A 21394-nucleotide genomic window follows, 5' to 3' on the forward strand; every position below is an offset into this window, starting at 1 on the left:
CATGTGCAGGACAATAAGCTGAGGTCTTGGAAAAGACTAACAAAGCTGTTTGGAGAGATGGTTCACTATCTTTTCCCACCAAATTCAAACTGATGAGGCTCACCTGGTAGTCAGGATCTAGTGTGTAGGAACTACTTGTTCCTGTGTCTCTTGGTTGCTTGAAGTGTAACACAATGCAAAATGTTGTGAAAACAAACACTTCTGAACAACCCCATGGAGCAGGAGAGGTTGGGGACTGAGCTGCTGGAGAGCAAGGAAGGGGAAAAGGACCTGGGGGTCCTGGTGGGTGGGAGGTTATCCAAGAGCCAGCAATGTGCTCTGGTGGCCAAGAAGGCCAAGGGCATCCTGGGGTGGATTAATAGGGCTGTGGTTCTTCTCTCCCTCTACTCTGCCCTGCTGAGGCCACATCTGGAGTATTGTGTCCAGTTCTGGGCTCCTCAGTTCAAGAAGGACCTCAGGGAACTGCTTGAGAGAGTCCAGCACAGAGCCACAAAGATGCTGAAGGCAGTGGAAGATCTTCCTGAGGAGGAGAGCCTGAGGGAGCTGAGGGCTCTGTGGCTTGGAGAGGAGGAGCCTGAGAGGTGACCTCATTGCTGGTGCTCAAGATGTGCAGGGGGAGTGCCCAGAGGCTGGAGCCAGGCTCTGCTGGGTGATGCCCAATGCCAGCACAAGGGGCAGTGGTGGAAGTTGAGGCAGAGGAAGTTCCATGGAAACAGGAGGAAAAAAGTCTTCTCGGTGAGGGTGAGAGAGCTCTGGACAAGGCTGCCCAGGGGGGTTGTGGAGTCTCCCTCTCTGGAGATATTCCAACCCCAGCTGGCTGTGTTCCTGTGTGACCTGCTCTAGGTGGTGTTGCTCTGGCAGGGGGGTTGGACTGGAGGAGCTTTGGAGTCCCTTCCATTCAGTGATTCTTTTAGGATTTTTTTTTTCTTTTTTTGCTGTCAATGCATTTCTGTAGGGAACAGATACTTCACTGCCCACAATTAATAGCTAATTGCTCCTGCTTAGTTCTGAAAGCCAGGACCTCAACCATGAGTTTTGCTAATGCCCTTTGCTGCCACGATAAAAAGTGAAGGTTCTGAAGTTTGGGTGAAGTTTGGTAGTAGGACACAAATCCCTTCTGTCAGCAAAAGTATTTGCCCAGCAGCAAAGGCTGTGGGTGATAAAGGAGTTCTGTGAAAATGTTGGTTTAGTGCTCTATGGTGATTTTAAAAAATTCATACCTTAAGACTTATTGCAGGAAAGAAGAGAGTGGGAAAGGGAGAATTTTAATACAGTGCTGCTGCATGGCAGATCCTTGTGAGCATTGCTTTTGGAGGCTGTGAAGACAACAAGGAGAGATGGAAGGATGCCTGAATTAACCAGGACTCTATCACACAGAGAGAGGGAGTGGTGGTGGGGAGGGAGAGACCCAGTCAAAGGGAATTAAAACAAATGGGTGCTGAGGACTTTTTGCCAGTGTCTAACAAAGGGAAGTAGCAGAATGCAGCTGCAGAGCTGCAGGAATGGTCCTTAGTTGAGAGTCACTTTCTTTGGTTGTACAAAATAAAATCTGGCACATGTTCAGAAAGTTGACCTGGACTAATGCAGCCATTCCTATTTTCCTAAGGTTGACTACTTTTGGGTCTTGCATGTTTAAAGGTCTTTGCCCTCTCCCTACTGCGTGATCCAGCTCCATTACTACGTTCCATCAACTTCATAGCACCAGAAAATAGTTCAAGCTGGAAGGGACCTCCAAAGCTCATCCAGTCTGACCTCCCTGCAGTCATCAGGAACATCCTCAACTAGATCAGGTTGTCCAGAGCCTTCTCCAGCCTCACCTTGAAGATCTCCAGGGATGGAGCCTCAACCACCTCCCTGGGCAACCTCTTCCAGTGTTCCACCAGCTTCATGCTGCAGAACTTGTTCCTCACATCCAATCTAAATCTATTCCTGGACAACCTCTTCCAGTGTTCCACCAGCTTCATGCTGCAGAACTTGTTCCTCACATCCAATCTAAATCTATTCCTGGACAACCTCTTCCAGTGTTCCACCAGCTTCATGCTGCAGAACTTGTTCCTCACATCCAGTCTAAATCTATTCCTGGACAACCTGTGCCAGTGTTCCACCACCTTCATGGTGCAGAACTTGTTCCTCACATCCAATCTAAATCTATTCCTGGACAACCTCTTCCAGTGTTCCACCAGCTTCATGCTGCAGAACTCGTTCCTCACATCCAATCTAAATCTATTATTCTCTAGTTTGAAGCCATTGCCCCTCATCCTATCCCCACAGGCCTTTCAAACAGTCTCCCTCCTCCCTTCTTGTAGACCCCCTTCAGGTGCTAAGAGCAGGCTGCTCTTAGGTCTCCCAGTATCATAGCTGTTGAAGATCCTCACCCCATCTCAGCTATGAAAATGTTCCTCATGTTCTCCTGGGTGCACACATTCAAGAAGAAGCCAGCAGGGCTGCTTTAATTTTGTTTTCTTTTTAGTGAGAGCCTGATAACTAAATTATTGTGCTGTGGACCCTTCACACTTCTCCTGCTCGAGGTTATTATCCAGCAGATCTTTGGAGCAGTTGAGGCTTGGATGGCAATTAACTTGGAAAATAGCCTTCAGCATGATAAATATTTGTATTTAGAGAGAACCTGGGGGAAATTTCTCTAGCCTCTGACAGAGCCCCTGAGGGGAGCTGGCAAGTGTATGGCGAATTGAAGTGGTGCAAACCTTCAGGCTGGCAGCAGAGACAGTAAATATGTGGAGTGGAACACAAGCAAATATGTGAAGGCTTTTTCAGTCATGGAGGTGTGCAAATGTTGACAAATGAGATTAACTGCAGAGCTCCAAATCCATCCACAGCATCAAAGGTAAAAACTGACATTGCTTTTTCCTCTCCCTCCCCCTTCCTCTCCACTCCAGGATTATGCAGAGAAGAAGAGCACGATAGCCAAAGCTCTGGAAGATCTTAAAGCCAACTTCTACTGTGAGCTCTGTGACAAGCAGTACTACAAACACCAGGAGTTTGACAATCACATCAACTCTTATGACCATGCTCACAAGCAGGTAAGAGGAATCTGCTCCCTACTTCCAACTTAGTTTCAGGGGTAGGATAACGAAGTGAGGTCTCCTCCAAGGGGGCCTGGGAATCAGGGCGGTGTTGTGCACGGCTTTCAGGTCGTGGGAAGCAAAAAAAGACTCTGCTTGCTTAGAGACAAATCTTGCCAGGAGGGTTTTGTGGTCAAAAATTCAGAGATGGAAAGAAAAGGAAATGTGAACTGTTGAATTGGGAAGAGGAACAGAGAATGAGGTGGTGCCCAGGTGAACCTCATGAGGTTCAACAAGAGCAAGTGCAGGGTTCTGCTCCTGGGCTAGAACAATCCTCACTGTCAATACAGGCTGGGGGAGGAGGGGATAGAAAGCAGCCCTGAGGAAAAGGCCTTGGGGGTGCTGGGGGATGAGAAGCTGGCCAGGAGCAGGCAGGGTGAGCTTGCAGCACAGAAGGCCAAGGGCAGCCTGGGCTGCATCCAAAGCAGCATTGCCAGCAGAGCCTGAGAGGTGATTCTGCCACTTTGCTCTGCTCTGCTGAGACCTCACCTGCAGTGCTGTGTGCAGCTCTGGAGCCCTCAGCACAGGAAGGACATGGACCTGATGGAGAGGCTCCAGAGGGGGGCCAGGAAAATGCTCAGGAGGTTGGAGCAGCTCTGCTGTGAGGCCAGGCTGAGGGAGCTGGGGGTGTTCAGCCTGCAGAAGAGAAGGCTGCAGGGAGACCTAAGAGCAACCTGCCAGGACCTGAAGGGGGCTGCAAGAGCAACCTGCCAGGACCTGAAGGAGGCTGCAAGAAGGCTGCAGAGAGACTGTTTGCAAAGGGCTGCAGGGACAGGAGCAGGGACAATGGCTTCAAACTAGAGCAGATTGAGATTGGATGTGAGGAAGAAGTTGTGCAGCATGAGGGTGGTGGAACACTGGAAGAGGTTGCCCAGGGAGGTGATTGAGGCTCCATCCCTGGAGATATTCAAGGTGAGGCTCAACAGGGCCCTGGGCAAGCTGATCTAGTTGGGGATGTCCCTGCTGACTGCAGAGGGAGGTTGGACTGGATGAGCTTTGGAGGTCCCTTCCAACCCAGACCATTCTGTGATAGAATCATAGAATCGTTTTGGTTGGAAAAGACCTCTGAGATCATTGGGTCCAACCACTGCTCTACCACCACCATGGCCATTCAACCACCCTCCATTAAGGGCTTTATTAAAGAGGTTTTTGTGTGCACATGTGCAGGACAATAAGCTGAGGTCTTGGAAAAGACTAACAAAGCTGTTTGGAGAGATGGTTCACTATCTTTTCCCACCAAATTCAAACTGATGAGGCTCACCTGGTAGTCAGGATCTAGTGTGTAGGAACTACTTGTTCCTGTGTCTCTTGGTTGCTTGAAGTGTAACACAATGCAAAATGTTGTGAAAAGAAACACTTCTGACCAACTAAGATGTTTGGAGAGATGGTTCACTGTCTTTTCCCACTAAATTCAAACTGATAAAGCTCATCTGATAGGCTTAGGACCTGGAATTCTATGATTCTATGTTCTATGATCTTTGCCACCCATGGCTTGTTTATTCATGCACATAGACTCAGAGTATTGTCTGAGGAGAAGATTCTGACTTAGAATCATTGAATTCTAGAATCAGTCAGGGTTGGAAGGGACCACAAGGCTCAGCCAGTTCCAACCCCCCTGCCACGGGCAGGGACACCTCACACTAGATCAGGCTGGCCAGAGCCTCATCCAGCCTGGCTGCAAACACCTCCAGGGATGGGGCCTCAACCACCTCCCTGGACAACCCATTCCAGGCTCTCACCACTCTCAGGAGGAAGAACTTCTTCCTCACTTCAGGATAACGAATTTACCTTGGATGGATTTTACCATGTGATTTTTGTTTCCTTAGAACTAAAAATCTGCATGTGAATAGATCCCTATACATTAAAGCATTTTACAAATCAATAACCCACAACACACATGAAGCCAAATCAATTTCTCAAAAGTCATTATTCACGTAGCTAGGAGGGAATGGAGGAAAACTAGAAATGGGGAGATTCGGATTGGATGTGAGGAAGAAGTTGTTCCCCATGAGGGTGGTGAGAGACTGGCAGAGGTTGCCCAGGGAGGTGGTGGAAGCCTCATGCCTGGAGGTTCTTGCAGCCAGGCTGGATGTGGCTGTGAGCAACCTGCTGTAGTGTGAGGTGTCCCTGCCCATGGCAGGGGGGTTGGAACTGGATGATCCTTGAGGTCCCTTCCAACCTTGACAATTCTGTGATCTATTATTCTGCAGTGTGGATGAAAAGAAGGGGCAGGGAGCATGTGCTGCAGTGCAGGCTCACTCAGATTTGCTCAGCTCCCTTCCATGTGCTTTATTTCTTTTTTTTTCTTTGATCAACCTAATTTTCCTGAGAGTGCTGGAGCCCTTTGCAGGTGCAATTACTGAATGTTCCAGTTCTGTCTTGAAACTTGCTACATTAACGGCAGAAGCTTTCCAGCAGTTCAGTAGGGCTGAGAGGAACAGACTAGCTGTCTTTCAGTTGTGATTCCTATTTCTCTCTGTCTCCCTTTCTACTAGTAATGGTCAGGTAAGGGGAGGCACTTAGTCAAAGAAGTTGTCCATGATCCAGGAATAGTTGTAAGGATGTGCAGCCAGTTCAGTTTCAGTGATCTCAGCAGCTGGCAGTGGTTGCTGTATGGTCAAAGGGATGAAAGCTCTGCCTCCACCTGACTTCATCACAGCTGTTTTGAAAAGCCATGTTTAATCCTAACTGAGCACTCAGTTGCCACACCAGCTAAGCAATGAGATGGAGAAAAAAAATCTTAACAGCTTCAGTTTTCTGATAGAAGACCTTTTCTCATTCCCAGGTTCTACCCTTTGTCCACAACAACCCCAGGCAGTGCTACAGGCTGGGGACAGAGTGGCTGGAGAGCAGCCAGGCAGAGAGGGACCTGGGGGTGCTGGTGGAGAGCAGCTGAAGAGGAGCCAGCAGTGTGCCCAGGTGGCCAAGAAGGCCAATGGCATCCTGGCCTGCATCAGCAAGAGTGTGGCCAGCAGGAGCAGGGAAGTCATCCTGCCCTGTGCTCAGCACTGGTTAGGGCACACCTTGAGTGCTGTGTCCAGGTCTGGGCTCCTCAGTTTAATAAAGATGTTGAGATGCTGGAAGGTGTCCAGAGAAGGGCAGCAAGGCTGGGGAGGGGTCTGGAGCAGAGGCTGGGGAGGGGTCTGGAGCACAACAAGGCTGGGGAGGGGTCTGGAGCACAGCCCTGTGAGGAGAGGCTGAGGGAGCTGGGGGTGTTTAGCCTGGAGAAGAGGAGGCTCAGGGGAGACCTCATTGCTCTCTACAGCTCCCTGAAGGGAGGTTGTAGCCAGGTGGGGGTTGGGCTCTTCTCCCAGACAAGCAGGGACAGAAGGAGAGGACACAGTCTCAAGCTGCACCAGGGGAGGTTTGGGCTGGAGGTGAGGAAGAAATTCTTCCCAGCCAGAGAGACTGGCCATTGGGATGTGCTGCCCAGGGAGGTGGTGGAGTCACCATCCCTGGAAGTGTTTCAAAGCAGCCTGGATGAGGCACTCAGTGCCATGGGTGAGTTGATTGGATGGGGTTGGGTGAGAGGTTGGACTGGATGATCTCTGAGGTCTTTTCCAACCTGGTTAATTCTGTGATTCTGTGAAGGTTGCTAACACAGAAAGTTTACTGGATTTGAGTTAGAATATTTTCTGCTTATGATTCTCCTCTATTTGATAGGAGACCCTGTCCTGCCAAGTGTTTGGATTTACTCTGTCTTACAGCTTCTGACACCTGCTCTCAGATAGCATAAGGTCTTTCTATCCAATTCAGAAAGACCAGGACTAGAGCAAAACATCATTTTATTTCCCAGGACTTGAAGGAGTTCAGACCAGAGTCTGAAGCTCTCCACTGCCTCTGTTAGTGTTTGCATGTTCTTAGCTTTAACAACAACATGGTTTGGAGAGCAATATCTGCAGCCTGAAAAAAGCAACTTGCAAGCAGTCAGGGGTAATGGAGAAAAATGAACTCTTTTGTTTGCTTTGGAAGCCTAAGAAAAAAAGAAGAAGAAAAAAAGAAGGAAAAAAAAAGAACCAAACCCAAATCAGAATGCAGATGCCTTTAAAAGCAAAAATGTTCTGGGCTTAACAGAGAGAGAAATGTAACTAAGGTGGAACAGCTACCATTTAATACAGTAATGAGGGAATTGCTGTTTGCTGGTGATAGTCTACAACCATGGAATGAGGCTTTTGAGACCCGTGACAAGACTTTGGAAACATGTGTATGATTTTATGCAGCATTTCCTAAGTGTTTGGAAGCACATGAGGAGCTCTCTGAAGTGCTGTGTTCATGCAGGGTGACAAAAAATAAACCCCAAATCCCTGCACTGTCAGCAAGTTTGCTGATGGCACCAAACTGGGAGGAGTGGCTGACACAGGAGGGTTGTGCTGGACAGGCTGAGAGCTGGGCAGGGAGGAATGGGATGGAATTCAACAAGGGCAAGGGCAGAGTCTTGCACCTGGGAAAGAACAACCTCATGGAGCAGGAGAGGTTGGGGACTGAGCTGCTGGAGAGCAGGGAAGGGGAAAAGGACCTGGGGGTCCTGGTGGGTGGGAGGTTATCCATGAGCCAGCAATGTGCTCTGGTGGCCAAGAAGGCCAAGGACAGCCTGGGCTGGATTAGAAGGGCTCTGGGTAAGAGGTTCAGAGAGGTTCTCCTCCCCCTCTACTCTGCCCTGCTGAGGCCACATCTGGAATATTGTGTCCAGTTCTGGGCCCAATATCAGTTCCCCAATCAGGGGACTGCTTGAGAGAGTCCAGCACAGAGCCACAAAGATGCTGAAGGCAGTGGAAGATCTTCCTGATGAGGAGAGCCTGAGGGAGCTGAGGGCTCTGGAGCTTGGAGAGGAGGAGCCTGAGAGGTGACCTCATTGCTGGTGCTCAAGATGTGCAGGGGGAGTGCCCAGAGGCTGGAGCCAGGCTCTGCCTGGTGGTGCCCAATGCCAGCACAAGGGGCAGTGGTGGAAGCTGAGGCAGAGGAAGTTCCATGGAAACAGGAGGAAGAATTTTTTCATTATGAGGGTGAGAGAGCCCTGGGTCAGGCTGCCCAGGGAGGTTGTGGAGTCTCCTTCTCTGGAGAAATTCCAACCCCACCTGGATGTGTTCCTGTGGGACCTGCTCTAGGTGATGCTTCTCTGGCAGGGGGGTTGGACTTTGGAGGTCCCTTCCATCCTCTACCATTCTGTGTTTCTGTGATTCCTCAGACTGCTGTTGGGATCTTTGGGGGGGTTGGACTTTGGAGGTCCCTTCCAGCCTCTGCCATTCTGTGTTTCTGTGATTCCTCAGACTGCTGCAGTTGTGATCAATGTGGCTGAGCATGAAGTCAGAGGCTCTGAACGACCTTCGTCTCGTAGCCACTCAGAGTCAGTGAATTGTTTTGTCTTGTCAGTGGGAGAAGGCTGGATCACACAGCTGGGTCCCCTCCATCAGTCATTCCTTAAGAGCATGTTGGCAGTAGAAGAGCAAAGTGGTTTTGTTCCTAGATTTGAAAGTCTTCCTCTCCATCCCACAGCTGCTGATCGATCACCTAATATCACGGCTGTGCGCCTGAGCTTTTGTGCTGTTTCCTCTCCCAGCAGGCCTCTTCCAAACAGCAGCAACAAAAAAAAAAACAACAAAAAAAGCTATGATGAAAACTAAAATTAATAACCTTTAATGTATTTGCAGCCAGATATGCAAATGCCATCAATTAAGTAAATTATAAGTGGGAGTTTTTCCGCCCTAGAATCATAGAATCACAGAATTATTGAGGCTGGAGGAGACCTCTGAGGTCACCAAGTCCAGCCTGTGACCTAATACCACCACAGTGACTAAGCCATGTCACTAAGTGCCACATCCAATCTTAACCCTTAACCACCTCCAGAAGCAGAGGTCATTTCTCAGACTGTCTCTCCCTGCGTGAAAAAGATCTCCCTGCTCTAAAGATGTGTTTAAAATTGCACAGGAATTACTACAACCCAAATGACACAGGGAGACTAAATTAGTAGCTGTCACTTTTCCCTATCACAGGCACAGATTTCACCCATCCAGCTTCTTCTCCTCTCTGCATGTTTTTCTCCTTGCAGATTTGTTAGATCAATACCAAATAGAACAGAGAAGATCCATCTGCAACCAGTCAGAAGTCCAAACTTTGAACACCTTGCTGTGTTTGAATAACTGTTTTGTGGCAGATGGCTGAAGGAAAAAAAAAAGCAATGGAGAAGTGGAAGGGTGCAGTTAGGAATAGAAATAATAACAGAGTTGTAATTTTTCTAAAAGTATACCTCCTAGGAGCTATGAAGCATGTAAGGTATAGAGGAAAAGAGCAGTATAGCACATCTGGGGATGCCAATACTCTCAACAAAGATAATTGGGTATTAGCAGTTGTGTGAGTCTGCAATTTGAATCAAAGCAGCAAATGGTGCTGCTGAGACCACAGCTGCAATCCTGTGTCCAGTTTGGGGCTGCCCAGGTCAAGAGAGACAGAGAGCTGCTGGAGAGAGGCCAAGGGAGAGGCAGGAGGATGCTTAGGGGACTTGAGCATCTGCCCTGGGAAGAGAGGCTGAGAGCCCTGGGGCTGTTTAGTGTGGAGAAGAGAAGGCTGAGAGGGATCTGATCAATGTCTCTCAATGTGTGAGGGGTGGGTGTCAAGGGGAGGGGGCCAAGCTCTTTTGGGTGGTGCACAGCAAGAAGCCAAGGAACAATGGAGACAAACTGGAATAGAGAAGGTTTCAGCTCAACATGAGGAGAAACTTCTTTACACTAAGGATCATAGACCCCTAGGACAGGCTGCCCAGAGAGGTTGTGGAGTCTCCTTCTCTGGAGACTTTCCAGCCCTGTCTGGATGCATTCCTGTGTGACCTGTTCTGAATTCTATGGTCCTGCTCTGGCAGGGGGGTTGGACTTGGTGATCTTTGGATGTCCCTTCCACCCCTAACATCCCTATAATCCTTCTATCTATTTATCGATCTGTCTATCTATCTATCTATCTATCTATCTATCTATCTATTTATCTATGTATGTATGTGTGTATCTATCTATCATCTATCTATTTATCTATGTATCTATCAATCTATCTATCCATCTATCTATCTATCTATCCAGCTATCTATCCCTCTATTTATCTATCCATCTATGTATCTATCAATCAATCAATCTATCCATCTATCCATCCATCCATCTATTTATCTATGTATCTATCAATCTATCTAGCTGTTTATGTATCTACCATCTGTCTATCTATGTATCTATTTATCTATCTATCCATCTATTTATCTATTTATCTATATATTTCTCAATCTATTTATTTATCTATCCATCTATTTATCTATCTATCATGTATCTATCTACCTACCTATCTATTTAGCTTTCTATGTATCTGTGTATCTATGTTTCTATGTATCTATCTATCTGTCTGTTTGTGTATCTATCTCTTTATGTATCTATCTATCATCTATTTATCTATCATCTATCTATCTAGATACATGTATATAAATATATATAATATCACAGAGTTATTCCTTCCTAAAAGAACATATAATAACAATCAGCTCTAATCTCTTCTGCTTGGTTGGTGCTTGCAGAGGGTACACTGCAGTGCATCTGCTTGGCATCAGTAGGGCAGCCCTGGGCTATGCACTGGAGCTGCCCAGAGGCCGTCTGCAGCGTCTGGCGTAGCCAAGGATTTATCTGTTTGAAGGGAAACAAAACAGGAACAAGGAGAACTACAAAGTGAAAGAAATGAACTGTTTAGCTAGGAGCCAAGAGTATTTTGTGTTGTGTTTTTCCAGCCTGCTTTGTTTTGGTTTGTTTTTTGGGTTGTGTTTTTTTTTTGTTGTTGTTGTTAGTTTCTGCAGGTTGTGTTCCCCTGGAGGTATTGGAGTCAGGCTAAGACAGAAGGCAGCATGTTGTATGCCATCTTGGAAATGCAGAACTGCTGATTCTCAAATAAACAACCCTGCCATATGTCAATGAAGAGTTCTGCTGTGGGATAAAAGGATAAAACCTTAAAAGCTGCAAAATCGTTCTGAAGGTTTGCTTCGTAAGCAAACCAAACGCGATCTAGAGCAGGGAGGAGGTTTGGGGATCTTCACCCAGAAAGAGATTTCAGAAACATAAAAATATTAAAACTTCTGTTTCTCCAGGCTTAGACCTTCCTGTAGAAAAGCTGGCTCCCACGGAGGTTGTGGAGTCTCCTTCTCTGGAGACTTTCCAGCCCCATCTGGATGCATTCCTGTGTGACCTGTGCTGGATTCTCTGCTCCTGCTCTGGCAGGGGGGTTGGACTGGGTGATCTCCAGAGGTCCTTTCCAACCCCTGACATCCTCTGATCTTGTGATCCTGTGACATTCAAAACCCTGCACATGTTCCTGTGTACTTGCCCTGGCACAGGCGTTGGACCAGGTGATCTTCAGAGGTCCCTTCCCACCCCTAATATCCTATGGTGATCCTATGATTCTGTGATCCTGTGGATTGGGCTAGCTGACAGAGTAATGGTGAAGAGCATCACAAGGAGTGATGCAGAGCAGGACAGTGCTTGGTTTGTGACATGTGTCTAGGCTCTGCTTGATGAGACCATGGAGGCAGAGGCTGAGGTTGGCTGCTGTCAGCAGGTTGCTGTCCCCTTCCTTGGCTGAGAGCCCCAGCATATAGCTCAGTGCAGCCTGAGGTGGCCTTGCATTTTGCTGGCCCTTGCTGTGCACTGAGCCCAGACAAGAGGGATGTTTAAGATCAGAGGGGAGACAAGAAGGCCATGGTGAGAATTGATGGCTGTGAAAAATCCCTGAGAGTGATAAAATAAATCAGTTCTTCAAGCAGCACCAAGGCTGGCCTTGGATCAGAAAAATGGCTGTATGGATGGCTCATGGGGTTTTGCATGAGTGAGCAGGTGGCTGTACCTCTGCAGGAGCAGCAGGAACAACCCAGCTGCAATGGCAGCAGCTTCATGCCCTCAGGGAAAGCCTGAGTTGGATGCAGCATGTGGGATGCAGGGGGGCACCTACACAGCATAGAATCATAGATTTGTCAGGGTTGGAAGGGGCCTCAAAGATCAGCCAGTTCCAACCCCCCTGCCATGGGCAGGGACACCTCACACTACAGCAGGTTGCTCACAGCCACATCCAGTCTGGCCTTCAAAAATTCCAGGGATGAGGCTTCCACCACCTCCCTGGGCAACCTCTGCCAGTGTCGCACCACCCTCATGGGGAACAACTTCTTCCTGACAACCAATCTGAATCTCCCCATTTCTAGTTTTGCTCCATCCCCCCAAGTCCTATCACTCCCTGACACCCTCAAAAGTCCCTCCCCAGCTTTCTTGGAGCCCCCTTCAGATCCTGGAAGGCCACAAGAAGGTCTCCTCACAGCCTTCTCTTCTCCAGACTGCACAACCCCAACTCTCTCAGCCTGACCTGGAGCCTGACCAGCTCCAGCCCTCTGCTCATCCTCATGGCCCTTCTCTGGACACCTTCCAGCACCTCCAGATCCTTCCTGGAACAGAGGCTCCAGAACTGGACACAGGGCTCCAGGTGTGGTCTGAGCAGAGTGGAGCAGAGGGGGAGAATCCCCTCCCTGGCCCTGCTGGCCACACTTCTCTTGCTGCAGCCCAGGCTCTGCTTGGCTCTCTGGGCTGCAAGTGCTCACTGTTGGCTCCTCTTGAGCTTCTCCTCACTCAGCATCCCCAAGGCCTTTTCTTCAGGGCTGCTCTGAAGCCAGTCCCTGCCCAGCCTGGATTTGTGCTTGGGTTTGCCCCAGCCCAGCTGCAGGACCTTGCATTGTATCCTTCCCTTGTCAGTGGAAATAATTCTTTTCAATATGTCTCAGTGTTGCTCTTCTGCTTTGCATTTTTCTCTCCTTTGTAGCTAAGTGACTTACCACTTTTAGTATCAGTCAGGATTCTTGCAGACACAATTTGTGGAATGGAGATATTTTGTCTTCCCTCCTCTCCTGCATCCTGTTGCTCAGGTTAGAAGGGAGCAACATCTCTGTGTGTATTGTCATGGGTAATCAGTTCTAACTTCCCAGTGTTAAGCAAGCATAGAATCAGTCAGGGTTGGAAGGGACCTCAAGGCTCATCCAGTTCCAATCCCCCTGCCATGGGCAGGGACACCTCAGACTAAGATCAGGCTGGACAGAGCCTCATCCATCCTGGCCTTAAACCACCTTCCTGGGCCACCCATTCCAGGGTCTCCACACTCTCATGGCATAGGTGAGGATTTTGGTTGGAATAGAGTTTGTGCAGCTCTTTCTTACTGTTATTATTGCTTTCCCAGAATGTAACTTGGCATCTGTTCCTATGCTTCCTTGTTTGCCTCGGGATGAGAGTCATCCTTGTTAGCCTTTTTAACTGTGAAGGGGACACAAATGAATGTTCAGCTGTGTGTTCATCTGCATCCCCCCTGGGAAGAGAGACTGAGAGCCCTGGGGCTGTTCAGTCTGCAGAAGGGAAGGCTGAGAGGGGACCTGATCAATGTCTGTCAAGAGCTGAGGGTCAAGTGGAGGGGGCCAAGCTCTTTTCAGTGATAAGCCAAGGAACAACAGGTTCAAACTTGACCAGAGGAGGTTTCAGCTCAACATGAGGAGAAACTTCTTTGCAGTGAGGGTGACAGAGCCCTGGAGCAGGCTGCCCAGAGAAGTTGTGGAGTCTCCTTCTCTGGAGCCTTTCCAACCCCAGCTGGCAGCATTCCTGTGCAGACTCCCCTGGGTGCTGCTGCTCTGGCAGGGGGCTTGGACTGGATGATCTCTGGAGGTCCCTTCCAGCCTCTGATATCCTGTAAGACTGTGATACTCACCTCCTTGTGTCTCCCTGCCCTACTATTCACCTTGCCCCTCTCTTGGCTGCTAGAAAAGCCACTCTTCTCCTGCCCAAGAGGGCTTTTGGGGAGGCACACTGATTCCAGTGAGCACTGCAAGACCTGAGCACTTGTTTAAGGATGCTGAAGGTTCTCAGTAGTCTTTATGTGGTGGGCAGATATTGCTGTCACTGGATATGGTTAAAAGGGGAAGGCTACATTGATTTGGAAATGGACTCACAAATGGTGGAAAGGAGGCGGGGGGGGGGGGGGGGGGGGGGGGGTGTGGGAAGTGAAATACCTCAATGAAAGCTCAAAGTGATGCTTATCAAACTAATCCTTAGTTGGCTTCCCTCTCTTTTGCCAGGCAAGCATTAAGCTGACATGAATGGTTTCCTTTCCCTTCTGTTTTGTGAGACAGAGGCTGCTGCCACCTCTCCTGCTGTCTCCTCTCTCTTTGCAGTCCCACTTCTCTGCCCCAGCAGGAGACTATTCTTCTATCCCATCTCAACACTCATTTCTTCCTTAATGAACCTTTCTTTTGTCCTGTGTTTGGATGTGAGTGCAAGGCAGGCAGCTGAGGTGGGTTATTGCATTTTCTTCCCTCATTTCTGCCCACTTTCAAGCTTTGCATTTCTAAGGAATCCTCCAATTAGTGCATTTTCCTGCCACCAGGCCACTCCACAAGGTTGATTAAAAGTTAGGTGTTTCATCCCTGCAGCTAAAGTGATGAAGTGTGGTCTGGATGATGGGGTGGTGAGGTGGATTGAAGGGAAGAAGTCAGAGAGTTGGGGTCAATGGGACAGAGTCTAGTTGGAGGTCTGTACTCAGTGGAGTCCCTCAGGGGTCAGTATTGGGACCAGAGCTGTTCAATAGATTCATCAATGACCTGGCTGAGGGCACAGAGGGCACTGCCAGCAAGTTTGCTGATGGCACCAAACTGGGAGGAGTGGCTGCCACAGGAGGGTTGTGCTGCCATTCAGCCTGACCTGGACAGGAGGAGAGCTGGGCAGGGAGAAATGGAATGAAGTTCAACAAGGGCAAGGGGAGAGTCTTGCACCTGGGAAAGAACAACCTCATGGAGCAGGAGAGGTTGGGGACTGAGCTGCTGGAGAGCAGGGAAGGGGAAAAGGACCTGGGGGTCCTGGTGGGTGGGAGGTTGCCCATGAGCCAGCAATGTGCTCTGGTGGCCAAGAAGGCCAAGGGCATCCTGGGGTGGATTAGAAGGGCTGTGGTGAGTAGGTCGAGAGAGGTTCTCCTCCCCCTCTCCTCTACGCTGCTGAGGCCACATCTGGAATATTGTGTCCAGTTCTGGGCCCCTCAGTTCAAGACGGGTCTTAGGGAACTGTTTGAAAGAGTTCAGCACAGAGCCACAAAGATGCTGAAGGCAGTGGAAGATCTTCCTGATGAGGAGAGCCTGAGGGAGCTGAGGGCTCTGGAGCTTGGAGAGGAGGAGCCTGAGAGGTGACCTCATTGCTGGTGCTCAAGATGTGCAGGGGGAGTGCCCAGAGGCTGGAGCCAGGCTCTGCTGGGTGATGCCCAATGCCAGCACAAGGGGCAGTGGTGGAAGCTGAGGAAGTTCCATGGAAAGAGGAGGAGGAATTTTTTTCCCTGTGAGGGTGACAGAGCCCTGGAAGAGGCTGCCCAGGGGGGTTGTGGAGTCTCCCTCTCTGGAGATATTCCAGCCCCACCTGGCTGTGTTCCTGTGTGACCTGCTCTAGGTGCTGCTGCTCTGGCAGGGGGGTTGGACTGGATGAGCTTTGGAGGTCCAACCCCTCATGTTCTGTGATTCTGTGGTGAGAACTACAGATGAGAAAGTGCCATCTAAGATAAATTATCATAGTCTACCTGTGAGCATTCAGTGCCTACTCAGCAATAAGAACGTTTGACTTCTACTCTGCCTCACATTTGCTTTGCCTACAAAGGGTGTAACCTCCTTGTTGGGCTCTTTGGTGTTTGCTTTGCACAGGGGAAGCTCTAGTCTGACTTCCCCCTCAGTGGTCAACATTGGCAACATCTTGAAAGGGCAAGACCTGGGGCTTTTTAGTCTGGAAAAGAGAAGACTTAGAGGGGATTTAATCAATGTTTATAGATATCTGAGGGCTGGGGGTCAGGAGGGAGGGGACAGGCTCTGCTCACTTGCTTCCTGTGATAGGACAAGGAGCAATGGATGTAAGCTGCAGCACAGGAGGTTCCACCTCAACACAAGGAGGAGCTTCTTTACTGTAAGGGTCCCAGAGTACTGGAACACGTTCCTCAGAGAGGTTGTGGAGTCTTCTTCTCTGGAGCCTTTCCAGCCCTGTCTGGATGCATTCCTCTGTGACCTGATCTAGAGTCCATGCTCCTGCTCTGGCAGTGGGGTTGAACTCAATTATTTCCTTGGGTCCCTTCCAACCCCTAACATCCTCTGATCCTGTGATCCACCCCATGCCAAAATTCCTGCAAGGCCTTAGCTCTACCCTAACCTATTTCAGGATCCTTTTTTCTGAAGGATCAAGACTGAGGGGGGGAATGGCTGTCCAAGCAAAGCTCTCCTAGCAGCTAAGCCATAGGATTTGCAATGATGAGAGCAGCACAGCCTTGAAAGGGTAGGTGTTGAATGACCTCACTTGTGATGGTGAGCTGGGGAGGAGGTTATTTTGACTTCAGTAACAGTAGATGATGTCTTTAAATGACAAGTTAGTCTTTCCCAAAGGGTTCTGCAGGGAGTGTTTGGGTATCTTGCTGGGGCTCTGCACACCTGGGTGGCTTGTGAGCAAAGGGAAGCAGGAATAGCTCATGACTCGTCTCTCTGCCTCAATTAACTGGAAGATCATCAAGGCAAAAATAATGTCATACCATTTCTCTTATGTAATAGTGGGGAGAAAAGGGCATCTGTTAGAAATTGCTGGGCTTGGAAGCTTTTTATTCCCTCAGCATAAGAGGAGTGCAAAATTTGATGCTGAGGCTGCATCTGGAATATTGTGTCCAGTTCTGAGCCCCTCAGTTCAAGAAAGACCTCAGGGAGTTCCCTGAAAGAGTCCAGAGCAGAGCCACAAAGATGCTGAAGGCAGTGGAAGATCTTCCTGAGGAGGAGAGCCTGAGGGAGCTGAGGGCTCTGGAGCTTGGAGAGGAGGAGCCTGAGAGGTGACCTCATTGCTGGTGCTCAAGATGTGCAGAGGGAGTGCCCAGAGGCTGGAGCCAGGCTCTGCTGGGCGATGCCCAATGCCAGCACAAGGGGCAGTGGTGGAAGTTGAAGCAGAGGAAGTTCCATGGAAACTGAGGAAGAATTTTTTTTCCTGTGAAGGTGAGAGAGCTCTGGACCAGGCTGCCCAGGGGAGTTGTGGAGTCTTCTCTGGAGATATTCCAACCCCACCTGGATGCATTCCTGTGTGACCTGCTCTGGCAGGGGGGTTGGACTGGATGAGCTTTGGAGGTCCCTTCCAGCCCCTAACATTCTGTGGTTCTGTGATTCCCAGGCTGCTCATCATACAGTGGAGATTCACCACTCCCAAGGGGCTTCTGTGCCTTCCTGTGTGGCTATGCAGAGAGAGGACTGGCTTTGCAAAGTCCTCGAGTTGCCACCTGAATTGGAGGTCTTTGTTCTTGAATTGACTGTTAAGTAGGCAGCTGAGAATGACAGGGATCAAGTGGTGTGCATTGCTTTCTCCCTGCAGAAGGTGAGTGATTCTGCAGTTGACACCAACCCAGGCCTTCATGTTCTCATGTTTTAAGTGGAAAGAAAGGAAAGCAGCAGCAAGTTCCCTGGCACAGTTAACTCCTGGAGCGAGCTCCTGGCTCTGCTTGCTGTGCAAGGTTGAATTCTGTAGGGAGTGAGAAGGAGGGAAAGGAGGACAGGAGGTGAGGTGGGGTGAGGAAGGAGTGATGCCCACCACTCACTTTAGGGGAGAGCTCACCTGGCTGTGGCAAGCAGCTGGTGGCATGTGGGAGGCTGCTTGGTGCTCTGCAGCAGTGCTTCCTGTGCTCTTTATTGATTGTAAATCCCTGCAAATATTGTCAATATTGCATATTTTGTACACATTCCATTGTAGGTTGTAGTTTTGCCTGTGACTACAACTCCCACTTGCTTCCGACCTGAGCTGGCCTGGCAAATTTAATGTTGGGGGGAGGATTTTTCAACCCACCACAGGTAGACTGCAGAATTCATTGCTAGCAGAGTTTAGGGAAGGAAAAAATCCTTCTGTCTGTATTTGTGCACTGGAGTCCCCAGCAATCAGTGGTACAGGTGTACTCTTCAACCCCCAGCACCTGGAAATGCATGAAAAGCATTTAGGAAGTGTGTTAGTTCTAGTCTGTGCCTGTAAAAGTTTTCCACAGATTTTGAAGAGAAAGTGGTAGACTGTAAATAAATAACCTTTGGGTGTGAAAAAGGCAAATAATGATCAGTCCTACACAATCCCATTGGAAAGATAAGGGACTTAAACTGGTTGTACTAAAACAATCTCTCTCTTCTTGCTTCTTTGGGCTGGGAGATACTAACCTGCATCTGCTTGACCTTGGCTGCATTGTTCTGGCTGAGTCTAATATCTCTGCTTCTGTCTCTTGTCCCTTTGTGTACAGGGGGTAGGGGAAGAGGCAGGGAAGGGAGAAGCTGTTGCAGCTCCCCTGGTCTTTGGCCAGGGGTCGGGGGTTCCTGTGCTGTTTATCAATTGTAAATCCCTGTAAATATTGTATATTTCTGTATAAAATATATATAAAATATTATAGATTTAATATATGCCCCATCCCTGGAGGTGTTTGCAGCCAGGCTGGATGAGGCTCTGGCCAGCCTGTGCCAGTGTGAGGTGTCCCTGCCCGTGGCAGGGGGGTTGGAACTGGCTGATCCTTGTGGTCCCTTCCAACCCCGACTGATGGTTCTATGATTCTATATTTTGTACATCTTCATAGAATCATAGAATCACAGAATCAGGCAGGGAATCATAGAATCATAGAATCATCAGTCAGGGTTGGAAGGGACCACAAGGATCATCCAGTTCCAACCCCCCTGCCACGGGCAGGGACACCTCACACTACAGCAGGCTGGCCAGAGCCTCATCCAGCCTGGCTGCAAACACCTCCAGGGATGGGGCCTCAACCACCTTCCTGGACAACCCATTCCAGGCTCTCACCACTCTCATGGGGAACAACTTCTTCCTCACATCCAGTCTGAATCTCCCCACTTCCAGCTAGGTTCAATTCCCCCCAGTCCTATCACTCACTACCTGATGTCCTAAAAAGTCCCTCCCCAGCTTTCTTGGAGCCCCCTTCAGATCCTGGAAGGCCACAAGAAGGTCACCTGGGAGCCTTCTCTTCTCCAGACTGCACAACCCCAACTCTTTCAGTCTGTCCTCATAGGAGAGGAGCTTCAGCCCTCTGCTCATCCTCACAGCCCTTCATTGCATTCCATTGCAGATGGTAGTTTTGCTTGTAAATACAGCTTCCATTTGCTTCCAACTGGCAAATTTAAAGTTGAGGGTGAGGAGGGGGGTGGAATTTTCAACCCACCACACACCTTAGAAAGGAGCCTGTTGCTCCCCTGGCAGGGATTGCAGGTTGCTGGAGGATGTAAAGAAGTGGGATGGGCAATACCCTCCTGAGCCCTTCTTCCACACCTGTGCACACTGGGCAGCAGTAAAGAATGAAACCTCCCAGTGCTTATCCTAAAGACCTGGAGCACAGGGGAAAGTAAACTGCCTGCTGTACTGGGAAAGGAAAATATTTCCTTATCCATTTGCAACAGCTGCCATTGACAAGAAAATTGCTGGGAATATAAAATAATGGTAGTGTGTTGCCTCCCCATGACAGCAACTGTAAGAGATTTCTGACCTTTAGTACACTTTAATGGGTGCTCTGCAGAGGAGCTGACACCTCCATTTATTAACTTGTAATTGTCCAAGAAGAAATCCTGGCTTTTTTCCCCTCCCAGTAGATTGAAGCCTAGGATATGTTAATGGTGTTGGCTCTTTTCCTGGCCTGACACCTTGACAGCTCTTGTCAGCTTTTAAAAGTTATTCCCTCATGAAAAGTAGACCTCTACTGGTTATTCTCCCCATAATGGCCTTGCCACTCATCTCTTCTGTGTTCTTTAATTCTGACATCAAAGTTTACACTCAGCCTTGCCCCCCTGACAGGAGACCATTCTCCAGTGACTAATGGTAGGTCAGCACTTGCTTCTTTCATGGAGAATGCAACAAAACAAGAAAAAAAAAAAAAAAACAACCAAACAACAAAAAAACTAATCCCAGCATTTCAATTTGCAAGTGTATGCCTGGGGCTCTTGCTTGACTAAGGCTCAGGTATTTGCTCTTCATTAAAGGAATGAGGCTGTACAGTAAACTGATTTATTAACTCTACCACCCGGTGCTCTCATCTCATCAAATCTCACACTGTGCAGGGCTACAGCATCTCAGGATTTCTTTTAAGGGAAAAAAAAAAAAAAAAAGAAAGAAAAGAAAAGAAAAAGAGAAGCAAAAAAAGAAGGCTAATGACCATTGATGTGGTGCAGGACATGATGGTACTTCAAGGGGTGGCTCTTTTCCCTTCGAGTAGGTATCGGAGCGATGTAATTACAACACTGGAGTTGCTGCCTGCCAGATATAAAACCCAACCCTTGACCACCACAGTAATTGAAGGCTACTTTGTTAAGGAGCTGAGGGTGGTAACTCCAGTGGTGCACTGGCCAAAATCCAGGCAGGTAATTAGATTCTGTTACATTAGTTCCCCCCCTCCCTGCAGCTTCAGCTGATAGCAGCGGCTTCTGCTCTTCCCCTCCTCACCACTGGCGGTAATTGGAGTGAGCCAGCAGACAGCTGCTGCTGCCTGAAGTCAAGAGTTGTTGTGTTTCACTGATGAATGGTGTGCTACAGGTGTACTCCTCAACCCCCAGCACCTGGAATAGAGGAAGAAGCATTTGGGAGACTGCAGAATTTGTTGCTAGCAGAGTTTAGGGAAGGGAAAAATGCTTCTCTCTCTATTTGTGTACCGGAGTCCCCAGAAATCAGTGGAGGTGTTTCACTGATGAATGGTGTGGTACAGGTGTACTCCTCACCACCCAGCACCTGGAAAAGAGGAAAAGCATTTGGGAGACTGCAGAATTTATTGCTAGCAGAGTTTGGGGAAGGAAAAAAAACGCTTCTGTCTGTGTTTGTGTACTGGAGTCCCCAGAAATCAGTGGAGGTGTTTCACTGATGAATGGTGTGGTATAGATGTACTCCTCAAGCCCCAGCACCTGGAAAAGAATCAAAAGCATTTGGGAGACTGCAGAATTCATTGCAGGCAGAGTTTGTGGAAGGAAAAAATGCTTCTCTCTCTATTTGTGTACCGGAGTCCCCAGAAATCAGTGGCACAGGTGTACTTCTCAACACCCAGCACCTGGAAAAGAGGAAAAAGCATTTGGGAGACTGCAGAATTCTTTGCTAGCAGAGTTTAAGGAAGGGAAAAAAATGCTTCTGTCTGTATTTGTGTACCGGAGTCCCCAGCAATCAGTGGAGGTGTTTCATTGATGAATGGTGTGGTACAGGTGTACTCCTCACCACCCAGCACCTGGAAAAGAGGAAAAAGCTTTTGGGAGACTGCAGAATTCTTTG

At 48.8% G+C, this 21394-nt stretch overlaps 1 protein-coding gene across 1 annotated transcript in view; it reads left to right on the plus strand.

Moving 5' to 3' along the window:
- Nucleotides 1-2777: 2777 nt before the first annotated feature.
- ZNF804A (zinc finger protein 804A) overlaps nt 2778-21394 on the plus strand; it is a 60140-nt gene continuing 41523 nt past the window's right edge. Inside the window, exons 1-2 of the mRNA XM_054380893.1 lie at nt 2778-2783; nt 2898-3041. Coding sequence (XP_054236868.1) covers nt 2778-2783; nt 2898-3041 — 150 coding nt within the window. The remainder of the gene's footprint in view (nt 2784-2897; nt 3042-21394) is intronic.

This window comes from Indicator indicator, chromosome 5 (genome assembly GCF_027791375.1).
Source record: "Indicator indicator isolate 239-I01 chromosome 5, UM_Iind_1.1, whole genome shotgun sequence".
Classification (NCBI taxonomy): domain Eukaryota; kingdom Metazoa; phylum Chordata; class Aves; order Piciformes; family Indicatoridae; genus Indicator; species Indicator indicator.